General features: G+C 41.7%; 1 protein-coding gene across 1 annotated transcript; it reads left to right on the top strand.

Annotated features, from left to right (window-relative positions):
- The first annotated feature begins 1303 nt into the window (after positions 1–1303).
- Positions 1304–3507, top strand: LOC108678065. Its single transcript, XM_018166407.2, has 3 exons — positions 1304–1445; positions 1952–2466; positions 2742–3507. Exons 1-3 carry the CDS (start codon positions 1422–1424, stop codon positions 2809–2811), a joined length of 609 nt encoding a protein of 202 aa, XP_018021896.1. The 5' UTR covers positions 1304–1421; the 3' UTR covers positions 2812–3507.
- The last annotated feature ends 13588 nt before the right edge of the window (positions 3508–17095 follow it).

Genomic DNA, 17095 nt, shown 5'->3' with positions numbered 1-17095 from the left:
CTAAATTTTATTTATTAACTCCCTTATTCATCAACGTATCAAAACATGTCCAAAAATCTCAAAACCGGAGTTTGGAGCAATGAAAGTGTTCATATACTGTCAAACAAAGTTTGTGTAAAATAAGCAGCATGTCTACTTCTAACCATGTATAGTGAATACGCTGCTATATGAATTAAGTAAAAAAAATTACGGAGGCTTTCCTCATATGTGTGCTCATGACGCTCACGATGCGACGATTAAACTAAGTTTTACGCCAAACAATAAGCGTCGTTGATTGTTAGGCGAGAAAAAGCTACGTATAACTGGAACGAACGAACGTCGTAAGTTAGTGGCTGAAATTGAACGCGTAGTATTTCGCAGCAGACGAGACCAAATTTTATTGTGAGTATATGGAACACAATTTAACGGTGTTTTAATTACTAAAATTAAGTCTAAATGCAAATAAACGCCCAAATTTGTAATTAAATTATTTTTATAGGCTCTTAACGTATGCGACAGATCGAGCTCCACTGCTGCCAGTGCTAGGTTTAAAAACCTAGATCTAGGTTTTTTGATATCGGGAGATATGTAAATTTATAGGTTTTTAATTTACAAACTAATATAAATCTAAGTTTTTTTAGAATGATTCACTGAAAGCAAAAATCAATATAAGTTATATAAAAAAGTACGTTTAGACCCTATTAGCATTAATTATTTAAAATAATAGCACTACACAATACCCTATAATAGCACATAATAGCATACATAATTTATTCTTGACAATAATTATTATCAAGAAAGTGAAAATACTACAAGTTATAAACTCTAAATACATGTTCATACATATTCGTTCAGAATACAGATTGTACTGTCGCGTGCGTGTCGCTTAAAAGCTAAAAGTTAAAAAAAAAATAATATATAAAATGGAATAATAATAAATAAGCCAATGAAAATATATAAAATAAAAAATAACATAATATAATGATGGTATAAAAAACTAAAGTATTAAAAAATAACTAATAAATAAAATAATAGCAATAAATAGTAATAATAAATTACTGTAAGTAAAAAATAACTGTAAAATATGAAATTGGGAATATGTTAAATTGTAATTTCTGTTTATCACTATATATCCATACACATTCCAATGCGAACAATATAGGGATTTATTGCTTTGAATTACACGTTAGAATTCTAGTTTTTTTCATGCAACACAGATTTTTTCGGAGGTATAAAGTAGGTTTCAAAAAAAATAGTCGCTGGTAGCTTTGCTCGTGTATATATATACGGCACTCTTTATCAGTCTGTCAATTGTTCACTAAGACTCTCAGTGGAAGGGAGTGAGCTGCTGATGTTCCTTGTTTTCTGGTACTTTCTTCACACCTGAGTGACTCGTTGATCAAGCGATTAAAGCGAGAAATATTGTATCTGTCTACTGGATCATGTCAAAAGAAGATATCGATGTGGTACGTATGAAAATGTATGGTATTTATATTCCATTGCTGCACCTCTGTGACTCTATCACTGTGAATGAATGTCAAAAATTCCTAAACTTTTAGCGAATTTACGCGACTCATAAAATCTATTAATATATTTAATAATCCATCCCGAAAAACAACTACATTCGAATTCAATTTTTGTATTTTGACTCACTCATCAAACACGGGATGTTTTAATATTTTGTAGAAAAATCTCTCTATAAGTTCAATGTCAGTTGATCGCAACAGGTCCTCGGGGAGCAGAAAATTTGTCTTTATGTTGCTGCTTGGCTTGATTCAGTGCACAATAAGAATGTCCTTCTGAAGCAGATTTTTAAAGCTAATCGTACCCAAATATTAATGTTTGATTTATTAAGATTTATTATCATTTCAATTGGATTGAAAGATTGCTGATATTTTCACAACATTAATTACATAATTCGGAATTTTGATGTAATGTTTATTTCTTTTTTACTGTAATGGTACTGAAAAAGGCTGCGGCCGCCAGTCCTCGGATATATAGACTACAAAATTCTAGACGCATTGAAAACCCAACGGCCGAGCTCGATGTCAACTACATCTTGGAGGAGCGAGAGACGCTGGCCCTCAAGTTCAAACACGATGAGTCGAAGAGCGGGAAATGGATTTTGTTTGTGCGGATCAAGTCGATGTTTTCTATGTGGACGAAGTCCTGTAATCTTTACAGGGAAGGAAAACTTAAAGGAGTCACTTCCCTGAAAGCATCGACTGCCAAGGATAACCCTCGCAAGACGGCGGGTGATGACAATGGAGTGATCATCTTCCATTGTGGTCCAAGCAACGACAAGAAATTGATGATAAGTTATGGTAAGAACATCGTCAAGCTCCTAAGATACTTTAATGACAAACGCCACATCAACTACAAAACTAACGAGCAGTCGGCTAAAGGGACTCGGGCAACTGGCAACAAAGATAACTTCTTGTACAAGCTGCGGGTGCCAGGTCCTCCTGGGTCAGCGCGCTTGTTGAGGTAACCATTTCTACATCAGAAGTATCACTAATTCATATGAGCTTTTAGTAACTTCAATCACTATTCTGTTCTCCATTTTCATTGGAAATCTTTTGACTGGCTTGCAGCAATCGTAATTTAAATGTTACGCATGAATAAGTTTCGCAACGCTGCTTCAAATGAAGATACATGAAGGCTGTTTAAGTTTGTAATTAAATCTGAGCTATGTATGTATGATAACAAATGTCTTAATGATATTGTAACAATGTACTGAAACGTTATATTCTCCTCAACAGAGACCGTAAGATTAAACGCCAAGTTACGAAAACTGGCGTTTCATGTAACACAAGTCATCGCTTCAAATAGAGGAAAAATGCAATTAAACGTAGCTAGCGGCTTGAGGCGTAATTTTCATCATCTCTAGTGGAGTTTTACCGTGCAAGAAATCGGAGTGCTGAGTTTAATTAAAAAAAAAAAAATAAAAAAATATCCTCACATTAGTTTTTTGCCTCACTACCAACAACGAAAATTTGAGGATTCATTTATTATGCGATTAAAGGCCTCCAAGCAGTTTCATCAATATCGAATAATTTTATTTGTATGTAACTATTTCTTAAGTAAGTTAATTTATTTACGACATGTTCGGAGACTTTTTGAACGAGACTGATCGTAAACATCATCTGATCATCCGATTGGTGCATTAAATGAATATTTTAACAACCTAATAACAGATAGAAATTTGTTTCCAATGCGAGGGTTGGCTTGCAAATCAGCTGAGTTCATTGACCCTATTTTTATAGGATATCGAGGCTCGCAAGGCGCTAGTTTTAACTACTGAGTTCATTACACATGAAATGAATATATTAATCTTAGGAGCTAATCCATCCCAGCCTAATTAGTAAGCAATGCTCTATGATATAATGTTATGCGACAGAGTAGTAGCGAGTGGTGATATGACTGGCATTCAAGATCCAGGAGAATATGATGAAGTCTCGCATGTAATAATTTATTGCCTAGGTTTAGAGCCTATGTATAGTGATTGTGATCAACTTCAGACTATAAAGTTATTAAGTCAAATGAATGTCTTTAGAGATACGTATTTTTATTATCAATGTAATAATATTGACGTCGTAAAATGCATAAGCTCACGGAAATGATAAGTAGAATTACTCATGACTTTTACGGCTCGTACCAGTTCGCTATCTAGCAAGAATTTTTCCTTATCATTTAGAATTTACACAGGCAATAAAAATCTTTCCAAATTCCTAAGGAGAGCCAGAAATTTTTACTAAAATACAATTCGTTTGATATGATAAGAGGATAACAATAAAGATCATTGTATTGAACATCACAAGTTAGAGGAAGATGAACAGTTAGTTGTTGTTGTTGTTTCGAGGCGGCTTGAACGAGAGTGGTGGGAGAATAAGATTAGGAATGTGAGAAAGCGTGTGCGACAGGGAGAGTGGGAGACATGTGAGAAAGATTGGCACGAGGGGATGCAAGGCGGGAGCGAGTGCGAATATCTGTGTGAATGAATTTAAGGAGCATTTTGAAACGAGTGACGTGAGCGAGCTATGAAGAGGAGCCGAGAGTGATAGAACGGGCGGTAAATGTTGCGACTGACCTGCGAGAGTGTGAAAGAGCGAAAGAGGCAAATGATCGACTGACTGAAGTGCCTGAAAGAGAAGAGATTGTTGCGGCTATGAAAGATATGAAAGAGTCGGCGCCTGGGGAAGATGGAGTGAGGATTGGATATACTAAGTGGGCGGATGAAGGAGTGAGAGTGTAATAACTTGATCGGGTTCTTCACCAAGTCAGTTTATAAAGAGTTGCCGTCGGAGTATTAATGAAGACTTGTTCCCACAAGCATTTATTCAAATAAAGTTTATTTACAGCACAGTTGAATAATATGTTGAAATTGGCATACGAGACACGCATCTGAATAGGCAGGAGGCTAACTACCNGAGACAGCTATCAGGCATAGGATAATTATCTACTTTGACATGAGGATTCAACTTCCTAAAATCGATCGTCAAGCGCATCGTTCCGTCAGCATTTCTTACGACCACCATCGGTGATGCCCATGCGCTAGTCGACTTACGGATGATTCCGAGTTTGAGCCATTTCTCCAACTCGTTTCTGACGCTATCCTTCAGATGAAAGGGAATCTTGTATGGCAAGCTTGCAATTGGTTCAACATTGTCAACTATAATTTGATATTCCAATCCTTTAATTGCTCCAGGTACTCCACTGAAGCATTCCAAATGTTGTTCGAGGACGTTCCTCAACGCATTCTGTTGATCCTCAGATAACTTCTCACAAATGTTCAGCGGCGATTCCTCCACTTCGCTTACTGCTTGACAGACTTCGGCTCTTTGAGGATGCTCTTCATAGTTTCCTCTCCTGTAGAACTTCTTCAACATGTTTATGTGAAACGTCTTTTCTACATTGTTGATTCGAATGACGTAGTCCACGTTGTTCAGTTTCCTTATTACCGTAAAAGGTCCTTTCCATTCTGCGAGTAATTTGTTGTGGCTGGTTGGTAAGAGCAGTAGTACCTCGTACCTAAATGTTTGGCGATCAAATGGGGTGTTAACTACTTCTCTTCGTACTTTTATGGGAGGAGATTTGTAATCAGGACTGACCACGCACCTCTTCAATGGCTGAGGCAGAATAAAGACAGAAATTCTATCTATGTGCTTCAATGCAACAGCATCGGGAAACTTAGTAGCTAAATCGACAGAGACTAGGGCGAAGCGATTACCTCTTCTTGATTTTGGTAATTGCTAGGGCTTCTGCAGTTTTCTCTAGAGAAAGTGGGTTATTTTTGACTGAGAGTGAGATGACTGCATTGGGGAGTCTGCCAGCCACTGCTCGAAACATTTTCCACACTGTTGTGAGAGGAGTCTGTGGGCTTATATGGGAGAGAAATTTTTTCCAAGATTCTTTCTTGGCAGCTGCTACTGTTGATTTTGCTTCCTGAGTTGTTTCAGAGTAAGCTTTCCTGTTTGAGGGTGTTGGGTGTCGGTAGAATAGCTTGCGTGCTTTCCTCCTTGCATGCACCGCCCGAGCACAGGCTGATGTCCACCATGGGCATCCTGGCCAACATAGTGGCAAACCAGAGCTTTTTTAGAATCAGTTCATTTTTAATTTCCTCAATAACTCAAGATTTAAACCAATTTCTTAAGTATGATAATGCTGGTATCCATGATACTTTATTGGTCTACTAATAGGTAAGACTCAAAAATGAACTTGAGGGATAGTCTAAAAAACTCTCTGCTTTGTCACTATGCTGCCTAGACCCACACTCTGGTAGTCTGGTACAGCCCGTACAGGCTCACTGCGTCAGTTTTGGACCTGTTTTTTTGTGCCTCTCAGTAGGCAGGTGGGGTATTATTGCAGATTAACTACATCCAAAAAAAAAGGTGTTTTTTTTTATTATATGTTTTTTGGGGTGTAGATTACGAATCTGAAATCCATTTTTGGCGGTCGGCATCGGAAAACCGATTTTTTGCAATAATACCGATCACNTTCTAATCTCATCTTCTCAAGTTCCAATTCCGCCATTCTAAGTTCATGCTCACGTTTATTCTCTTCTCGACTTTGTAGCCTCAACTCTCTCTCAAGGTCTTCCTGTCTCTTCTTCTCCTCCTTTGCAGAGCGTTCTTCGTCCCGTATGATCCTCTCAGTGACGTATTTCTGTAAAGCAGCTCCACTGTAGCCCAGACTGCGACCATCTTCGATAAACTGGGACTCGCTCATTATCGTTGGCTATTACAGCAAAAACACTACCACGTAATGAACCATGTAAAGCCTTAAACACCACCAACACTCATACTGGCCACCATTGTAATAACTTGATCGTGTTCCTCACAAAGTCAGTTTGTAAAGAGTTTTCGTCGGAGTATTAATAAAGACTTGTTCCCACAAGCATTTATTCAAATACAGTTTATTTACAGCACAGATGAATAATAGGTTGAAATTAACATACGGGACACGCATCTGAATAGGCAGGAAGCTAACTAACTCGTCTCACACACTATACCACCATCGAGGTAACCTTCGGTCTGGACACTTCATTATGGCAAACCCGCTATTTTGTTAGAAATAGTCCTTACATACTGTCTATACACTCGTTTGCGATCACAGTTAACAGTTCACGTTTTTTGTTCAAAACGGAATCCGAGTTCGTGTAAAAACATTCTAAAACTTTTTGTGCACTTTCACTTTGATGTATGCGGTTACTTCCTACATTATTTACAGGCCTTGATCTAGGGACATCATTCCTACTAATTACTTGTCCTCCATCTCCTCTGACTGTCCGTGAGCAGCCGGTGTTGTCTTGACAGCTTGGAAGGGATTGACCTGATTTTCCGTGCCTTTCCGCCTGATTCTCTCCTGCCACTTCTTACGAAAAACCGCCCTCTCTAAGGGGGTGGAATCTTTCTTTACAAAACTGACTTGTAATCAGCGGATTCTCCAAGCATTCTCGCTGTTTTCAGCACGCTCCAGACCTGAGCAGAATCCTTTACAGTCACCAGCAAAGGTTTGCATGTGTTGGCAGCATCCTTCGAGCGTAGCCTCTTGCAAGATATAACATCAATCGAATGTGTTGAGTACCTTGCTGCAGCAGTCTACAACAAAGGCCGTGTCATCCATCACTCGGTCCTTCGCATCAGATGCGTTACTTTCAGGAATCCCAAACCAGACTAGGTTGGCCTTCCTACGTTCTCTATCAAGTAATTCACGTGAGCTTTCACTAGCGACTTCAGATAATATAACTAATCACTATTGCATGATATCTTCAACTAGTTATATTATCACTATTATGAAGTTGATTTAAGATATTATCAATTTTGTTAACTATTAAATTCGAACATGCATGTAAATTTTCGGTTATCCTTTTTGGTCCTGCCATGATGTCATCCGCCTGGCAGCAATGGCTGTCTAAGGCTGAGCGAAAATTAGAGAAAACGGCGAACGAACTGTTGAGAAAACGGCGAACGAGCGTTTCGGAATGATTCGTTTAGCTACATTGAGAGTTTAGCCAGTTGAGGTGTCTGCAACTAACGCACCGATTTGTTTCAGTGTAGGTAGCTCTTGTCGACTTAGTGCGCAGCGCGCGTGGATGGAAGGAGCGTGTGTCTGTGTCGTGTCAGCGGCATCTGCGTTGACTGACTAGGGTGCATATGGAGAAATGAGTGAGACGTTGTCCAAATAGCAATGCACTTTTCGTCATTGTGATCAACAATCAAAATTGTTTGCAATAATGGCAGAAAATTACATTATTCCCATTCAAAATTAGAGAATTTTTTAGACTATCTAGAATTTAGAACATTTTGTGAATTGGAGCTGCCATTAATTTCAGCAAAGAAAGAAAGGAATTTGTGTACGGATCTAGAAAAATGGTTGGCTTGTCAACCTCCACATAATTTTGAATCAAAAAGGCATGAAGATATTCTTTTAGTGCGTGATCATAAAGCTCTTGGATATGAATTTACAATTGCTTGTAAATTATATATAACACAACAGGAAAACAAATTAACTTCTGACATAAATTCATTGGAAATTTTTTCCCGGAAGCACCGTTTAGCACGACCACATATTGTACCCATGCCGAATTATTGAAAAAAATCATATCAAAATTCACAGTATTGCTAGTAAATCAATTGTTTCATATTGCTTCAACAGACTCAAAACTTGGACGTAACTCCACTTACGACACCTCCAATCAGGCGTGAAGTTACGCACAAATTCTTGTACCTAGCTTCTCGTGCAAATGTTTTGATAATACCACCGCTAGAGTTACGTCTTCATAGCAGCACTTACGCAACACGCAAGTCTCTACGTGTACTTAGCGATGTTTTGATAATCCTGCCCCTGAGTCTCAGACCACTACACCACACGGCATACAGTTCTGGTAGTCGTAGTTTTCAAAAAGTATTATATGTGCGACTACCTCAATAAATTGGACTGCTAATCTTAGCAATACCGAATTGGGCGATTGAATTGCGTATGCGTCGTAATTCGAAAATATATATTCACGTCGTATCGCAGTATTTATCTTAATCTGTATTTAAATAGACGCTAACAAATCTCAAGCGAAGTTTGTATTCGGAACAGCTTCGAAAAGTTTACTACCTCAAGACTGAATTTTGAAAGAAGTCGTATAAATTCAAGTTTCCGCTGGTGTGACCGTTTTTCCATAGTTATCCACATAAAAATCTTTCTCTGTTCGTGCTGCATTGCATGGCAATGCGTTGTATGTGTTATTTATAGCGTCGACAATACAAATCCTCCGGTGATCGTTCTTCGTTTCTAACTTTTATCAATTAATGAGATACTACTTTTTTTGAGCGGTAAAAGCCATAACAATTCATCGGCCAAGCCTTCGTTGTTAAAAATTACTAAACTTACGGTCATCAGACATTATTATACGACAGGTTTCTTTATAGAGGAGGACAAATGGATCATCATTGAACTGAGGAAGTGCGGGAAAACTTCGACTGCATTCAGTCATGAGCGATGGAGTAGCATAACCTTCTTCGAACACAGATTTTCGGCAACTAAAATCTGCATCTGGGGCCGGATTATCGACACATCGCTAAGTACACGTAGCGACTTACGTGTGGCGTAAGTGCTGATATGCAGAAGTAACTCTAGCGGTGGTATTATCATAACATTTGCGCGGGAAGCTACGTACAAGAAGCCATACGTAGCTCTAAGCCTGCTCAGAGGTGTCGTAAGTGGAGTTACGTAGACGTTTTGAGTGTACCAAAGCAATATACATGTAAAACTATTGATTTACTTGCAACACGGTGAATTGTGATAGAATTTTGTCAATAATTCAACATGGGCATAATATGTGATCGTGCTAAACGGGGCTTTTTGAGAAAAAATTTCAATTAAGTTATGCCAGCTTATTTCTTTTCCTTTTGTGCTATAATTTGCAAGCAAATCTTGATATTCGTATCTAAGAGTTTTATGATCATTCACTAAAATAATATCTTCATGACTTTTTGATTCAAAACTAAGTGGAGTTAGTCAAGCCAACCATTTTTCTAGCTACGTACACAAATTCCTTTCATTCTCCGCTGATAGTTGAACTCCAACTCACAAGAACTCCGCCTCACAAAATGTTCTAAATTCTAGGTAGATCTCTAAAAAGTCCTCAAATTTTAAATGGGAAAAATGTAATTTTTCGCCTTGATTGCAAAAAATTACAATCAAGGCGTTCTCATTGCTATTTAGACAACGACTCACTCATTTTTCCATATGCTCCCTAGTCAGTCAACGCAGATGCCGCTGACATAATACAACCTCCTTTCATCCACGCGCACTGCGTACTGAGTCGACAGGAGCTAGGAATGGCAAATTTGAAGCCTCTGATTGGTCAGTTAGTTGGATGGTTTCAATAATACCTTTTCAGATGAGTCTTGCGTAAGACAGTTTTGTTAATGCCAAATTTTGACTGATTTAGGCAATACGTAACTTTTTGAACGTAAGTACGAAAAGTTACGTGTACTTAGCGAAGTCTCGTTAATCTCTGCCCTGTCAAGTTGTCAACTGCCACAAAACTCCGTTGAGTCTGTTCAGCTAGGGTGCCAACAATTGAATTTACACTAAACTTTTCGAATATATATTCAGCATTTAATTCGCCAGGGCTTGTGAATAAATGCATAAGCTGTATTAGAGCATGGATGCTATATGTAACTACTTTTTCCCCAAACTGGGTGAATGTTAGCGCCTACATGTAAAGTAAACAATTATATACTTACATACGTACTTAGACGATTATCATCGTTTATATAGCACGATTGAAAAGTGAAGAGATACTGTCTGCACGATTGAAGTGTGAAGACTGCCACGGCTAGGCGGGCCGTTACCTGAAGTTGAAAAGAAGTGGAGCTCCGCAATATGTTCAGTCATGTTCGTTCCCGTTTGGCGATCATTTGGTAAATTGTTATTTCTATTGTTTTGTACATTTAATTTGATATTTACTATCAGATTGTTCATCGATTTCGCGTTTTTCATCGAAATTATGTCAATAAACTGAAAACACAAAATAGTGGATGGAACTAGTTCCGCAGAGACCAGCAACTTGGTTTCGCTGAAATATAGCATGTAACTTCATAATTTTAGACAAATTTAATAGGTGAATAATTCAATCAGTCTCTTCCGGTATTAGCTCCACATTAAGATTCATTCCTTGAAGTTTATTTCGATATTCCTCCTCTTTCTTCACCATTCACCCTCTTCCTCTCCCTGCATCCTCAACACTTGAATCGACGTAGGCAGCGGACGTTTCACGGCAGAATTGCAGGCAAACAACTGCGGCAGTTTTTACTGACCGAGGCCTTGCGTTGTTCGGGGCAGATGAGGCCACTTCGTCGCTAGACTGTATGGACACGAGGTGAAGTCGGCTAAAACGGCCCGGATCTGCGCATTTACGAACGTCTCTGCATCAAACGGCCGCAATCACCGCGAGAATTTCGAACTGGATCATGGGCACCAAAACATAATTGTTCAATTCTTTTCACAGAATTTTGATTCTTCTTGAATTTGCTTGATAAATTTTATTCTTCTTGAATTTTTCATCAATTTTCATATCAATCAGAGCCATTTCATAATAAAAAACTCAAATAGCTTGAAAAAATTGCTCTTTATTTTGAATTTCATTCGTATTCAACTTGATGCATGTTATGGGAGGCATGTTTTCATAATAGCTAGTACTGTTCTGTCGGACCTCTCCATCCGACGTCCGGACCTCTTCGTGGTGGATGGACCTCTCCGGGGCGACCCTTCGCTCCCGGGGGTCTAAAAAACGTACACAAAACACCCGGACCTGTTGCAAGCCGTTTTTTTGGTTTGGCGGCGCCCCCCGTCGCTTCTCCTTGTCATCTCTCTTAACATCAGCCGCAGCCCGTCCACTTGACCCAGTCCCCATCGCCATCCTTCTCTTGATGGCGGGTATGGCGGGTATCCACCCTCACCCCGGCCCTGACATCACTCACCCTTGTGGCATCTGCGGGTGCTCAGTCGCCTAGCGAGGAACTTTCTCCCTGTGCAATTGCTGTAAGCTCTGGGTCCACAAACGGTGCTCCGGGCTCAGCAGGACATCTCAGTATTGACAACTGGATCTGCCCCGGGTGTATTGCAACAACGTACCTTCTCCTCCACACTACCTACCCCTCCTTCCTCCCCACCCCCACCTCAAACGCCTCCCCTTACTCCTCCCCTCCCGCATCGCCGGACCATCACGGTCCTTTCTTTGCCAACAGACCTCCACCTGCCCCCACCCACTTCCTCCAGTTCAACTGCGACGGCTTGCGGCACTGCGCAGTTGCGTTGGACCATTTCCTGGTCACCCACTCCGTCCTTTTGATTTCATGGTCAGTCACTCCATCCTTCAAGAAAGCAAGCTGACCGAGGCCTCAAACTCCCCCAACCTTCCCTGGTTACACCTTAACCACCGCGACAGACCCATTGGTCCTCGCGCAGGCGGTGCTGTCTGGACCCCCTGGCCCGCCTCAACAATGACCACCTTCCCATCTCTATCTCCCTGGACTCCATGAACTCCCCCAACAACCATCTTACCCTCACTTACATCAACTTCGTCGAGCAGATTGGGATGGTTACGCCGCCGACAAGGTGGCCGCCTTTAGCGCTGCTGCTCCCCCTTCTTCTTGCTCCCAGGGAGAGATCCTCTTTAGGATGATTCTCACCTCGGCGGCCCGTCAACATATCCCTCGCAGATGTAGAAGGGATTTCATTCCCAACCTTACGCCCTCAGTCATCACTCTCATCCAAGAGCGTGGCAGGACCCTTGCCTTGAACCCCAACCGGCCCAGCCTTCCGGACCCCAACACCTTCTCAGCAGTCATTACCACACTCTCCCGCAAAACCTGTATCAACAAGGTCCCGTCAACTAACCTGCAGAGAAATCCACCCAAATTTTGGTCGCTCAATCCTACACTCCCTCACCGGAAGTCAACCAGACAAGCCCTAACCAACCCATTTACTTCAACCATTCCCATGCCACCGCAGACCATTACATAGCCTCGTCCTTCCGCTGCCAATTCACGCTGCTTTCCCACTACCAATGTAACCGCTCCTGCAGTTTTAATTACAGAGGCATCAAGCGCCACAATCCCCTCCCCGACACACCTCCCATATTCACCCCGGATCAGACCAGACGGGCGGTGTGAAGCTCGGGTACCTCCACTGCCACTGGCCCGGACTCTCACTATCCTCCACCTCCGTCACTTTTGACCCAGGGGCATCCGCTTCCTTACCCAATTATTCAATCTGTCTCCCGTCAAGGCCGACATTCCTGCCACCTGGTAGTCAGCTACAACCATTGCTATTCCTAAGCCAGGCAAACCTCCGTCTATCAGCTCCTCATACCGGCCCATTTCCCTCATGTGCCCATCTGTAAAGGTGTTGGAGCGTCTGCTTTTCCCCTCCCTTAATGCAGCGCTTCCACTGGTGGACTCTCAACACGGTTTCCGCTCCCTCCACTCCACAACATCTGCCCTACTTCCTCTAACCCAGGCCATAGCTTCAGGGTTCAACCAACCCCGCCCACCAACTAAGACAATAGCAATTATATATAGACTTCGGCAAGGCTTTTAACACCGTGTCTCATGCTCAGCTCATCTCTCACATCGTCTCCTTGACCCTCCACGCCAATAACACCCGCTGGCTGATCTGCAACATCACAGGCAGGTCAGCCAGGTGCTCCTACAACAGCTGCATCTCCTCCCTACGTCCGCTCCACGCTAGAGTCTTACAACGCTCCGTCATCTCGCCCGTCCTTTCCGATTTCTATGTTGCAGACTTCCCCCATTCCACCCCCTTAATCACCTCCTATGCGGACGACTTCACAGCCGCTGCAGGGGCCGGCAGACGCCGACGCGTCTGCACTCCTCTCCTCCCTCTCTTCCGATGTGGCGGCATGGGCTTGTCGGAAGGGGTTATCTATATCTATCTCCAAATCCCACACCACCCTTTTCACCTCCGACACCCATCAATCGCAAACAGACCCTCATGTCAGCTGGGAGGGGTCCGACCTTCCACTCTGTCGGACCCAGAAGATCCTCAGAATCACTTTTGACCCCCATTTCACCTTCTCTCCCCCACATTGATGCAATATGTCAGAGAGCCCGCCCGCGCCTCAACATCCTCAAATCTCTTGACGGAACCTGCTGGGGTCAGCAGAAGGAAACCCTTATGGTGACTTTCAAGGCCCTTATTAAGTCTCTAATCATCTACGCTGCCGCTGTGCGGTTTCCTAGCGCCTCTCCTTCGGCAATCTCTAAGCTGCAAACCATTCAGAACTCTACTCTCCGCATAGCCACGGGATCTCTTCAAATGGCCTCTGCTTCCCACCTGCACAGCAAAGCTGAGGTCTTACTTTTCTCCGAACACCTCTGCTCTGCTCACAGTACCTTGCCAGCGCCCTACGACCACACCATCCCCATCCACCAGACATCGGGGCCCCGTCCCATGAAGCACACGCATCAGACCCGCTTCCTTCCTTCGATCTCTCACCTGGTGGAGGAGGGTCCCTTCCTCCCGACTCCTACTCTATACTGCACTCAGCTCCCTGCATAGCTCTGCCGTCTCCTCTTACCTGGCCTCAGCAGCTCCTAGCAAGATGTTGCTGACCCCTGCACCCTCTATCTCATCCAGCGAGCTATCCCTCCCCCAGAGCGGCCAGGAGCGCCCTTTTCCAGCTCCGCTCTGGCTACTCATCACGACTCAACTCGTACCTTACCCGCATTGGTGCAGCAAATTGCCCTCTCTGCCCTGAGCGCAGCGTAATGGATCACACCACCCTCTTCAGTTGCCCATCGCACTCCACCTCGCTAACCCCACTGGACTTGTGGTCTAACCTTGGACCGACTGCGGCATTCCTCTCATCGTTCCCATCCTTCTCCAACATCCTTGGAGTGGGTCCTCCGCTCCCTCCTTCTGCCCTGTAGCCGCCGTCTTTGCTAGGGCGCCACCGAGCAACGGCCCCGGTTAACTAACAACAACCGTTTTGTCGTACAAAAATCAGTAAATTTTTTCCTCAAAGAATTGATTGACATGAAAGGCCATATTTTACTCTACTTCTCTACATAATTCCCATCAATAATGAGGCATTCATGGTATCTTGGAACCGGCTTTTGTATGTCATCGTCAAAGAAACTTGCCGCCTGATTAAATAATCAATGCTTCATAGTCGTTTTCACTTCGTCATCATCGGAATGGAGCAGCCTCGTCCAATGCTTCTTTAGGAGCATAAACAAATGGTAGTCGTTCGGCGCTAATTCCAGACTGTATGGAGGACGTTCCAATTATTGTTCCCTGCTAATGAAGTGATAAGGTCTTGTGTTCGATTTGCTGTGGACGTGCAGCAAACTTCTTTGACGAAGGCATACAAAACTTGTTCCCAAGATACCGCAAATGCCTCATTATTAATTTAAGGTATGTTGGAAAGTAAAATAACCTATGGACTCTCAAGTGAATAAATTATTCGTGGAAAAAATTATCTGTTTTCTATGTCAAAACGGTTCTTACTTCGAAAACACGCCTCGAACTTGGAATGAGTTAAACCCGATGTGTATTGAACGTAATGTTAGGACATGAAAAATTAATCAGGATTTTTTTGTTGAGGTGTTTAATAATGTCTTTGGAATCAACAATCTATAACGATCTTCTGAAAATAGTCTACAGCGCTACAATAGATTGGGTTTTCCCTATCATCAGTGTTCTGTCAAAATAATAAACTTAGGATAACATATTTTTATTCATAGTGAAGAAAAAATTCAAATTAAATTCTGTTACCCAGTGTATTATTGAATTTTGAGTGCGTTATCGGTATATTCCCTATTTGTTCCCAACATAATGATGTTAGGGAGGAATGAAAGTGGTGGTTCTTGACTAGCCTAAAGAAAAAATATTACGTTGCTTTCACATCAGCAGGAGCTTGAAGGTAATTGTGCGATGTTGTGAGGGTGCCAGTGTGCGATGTTATGAGGCGTCACTGTGAGATGTTACTTTGGTAGTGCACACCTTATATGAATAGTAATTCAGTATGACTAAAGGGTTGCTTCAGTTGTAGCGATGATTTGAGGATATTGAAGAACAGTGTAAACTATTATATATATTATTTAGGATTAAATTTCGGCTTACAGTTTGGGATGAAATAGGGTTATTGGTTGGAGCCTTAACACTGGTGTCTTCGGCGTCCAGTTGTGTTAAGGATAAGTCTAGAGTAAATCCGAGTGTTCTCTACTCTGACGTTGAGTTGCGTAACTGTCCAGTTTGATATGAACAGGAGCAAGGGGTATACCGACATCGGTCCTCGCCCAAGACTGAGGTTTCCGGGTCTAGGCAGAGCTCATATAGCTTCGCCATTTTACGTCACCTGACCCTGTTGACGTCCAAGAGATAAACAGGGAAGGCTAACACAAGGAAATGTTTATGAACATATCGTAGTGAAGGAAATTATCTTTCAACAAGGAAGACATCAATGAGGAAATATCCAGGGACGAATGGTATTGACATAGTCACCTTACACCATCCTCCCTGCGAGAAAATTTTAGATTGTTCTCGATCTTCTCAAATTAAACGAAAGAGTTAACGCTCCTTAATTTAGTGCTATCAAAAATGTAAATAATGAAAAATGGCGGCATGTCAATAAACTCCTATTAAGTTTCAGTTAGCAAGATTTAATAATTAATAAGACATTTCAATAGCTAAGAGAACATAATAGTAGCAAATTCAGATGCACAAACTCATGTATCTTTAGCACCTATATATAAAGCATCGAATGAATGCAATCATATAAACTAATGCGTGGCCTACTTAAAAAATATATATTTCGTCACAGGAATGAGCCGCTGCAGAGAATGAAAAGTACTGCAATAAAAAATATTAAGCTCGGTAGCATTGATCTGTAGTGACCAGCCATCATGAAATGCTAGAGCTAAAAAAACACAAGTTAAAAACCGAATCAAGTTGAGTACAAATTGTAAAGTTTCCAAAGTGCTGTAAAACTCGGTTACAGACTTGATAATGAGCGGCTTTCAGAAAGCGGCGATGTTAGCGGCTGTAAAGGTGTTCAGGGTAGAGGAGGTGAGCTTCGACATGAAACAAAGGCTGTATTGTTCTACGCTGGCGAGGCAGTGCACGTTGCCCTCGCTTACTCTTACCCTCGCAGACTCTAAAGCTCGCCTTTGTTAAGGATGAAAACACTTTTACTATGGTTTGTTCTTTCTATTCGCACTCTCTTTAACTGACTTCACTGAAAATTCAGTCATTCGCTGACACGGATCATGAAAAAATGCGAAAAGACTTCCGAAAATGGCACAGTAAAAGTTAAAAGTTATAATGTGGGACCACAAACACGAGCGTCCGCTCTCGACCACGGCTGAAACTTGACCCTAAAATGTCTACATGCTCTTCATGGTCCACTGATATGACCAGCTATAGATGAGTTTACACGACAATTATTGATCAGAATATTGTACTTACCTCGCGAACTGTATTCAGTGGATAAGCAATTCGGTGTGAAAACCTATTTAGTAAATACAGGGTGTTTCACGGAATCTTTTTGGAAAACTCAATAAAAAACTAGTGCAGATCAAATTATAATATG

Source organism: Hyalella azteca, unplaced genomic scaffold, assembly GCF_000764305.2.
Source record: "Hyalella azteca isolate HAZT.00-mixed unplaced genomic scaffold, Hazt_2.0.2 contig3472, whole genome shotgun sequence".
Classification (NCBI taxonomy): domain Eukaryota; kingdom Metazoa; phylum Arthropoda; class Malacostraca; order Amphipoda; family Hyalellidae; genus Hyalella; species Hyalella azteca.
This window is presented reverse-complemented; position numbering and strand designations above follow the sequence as displayed.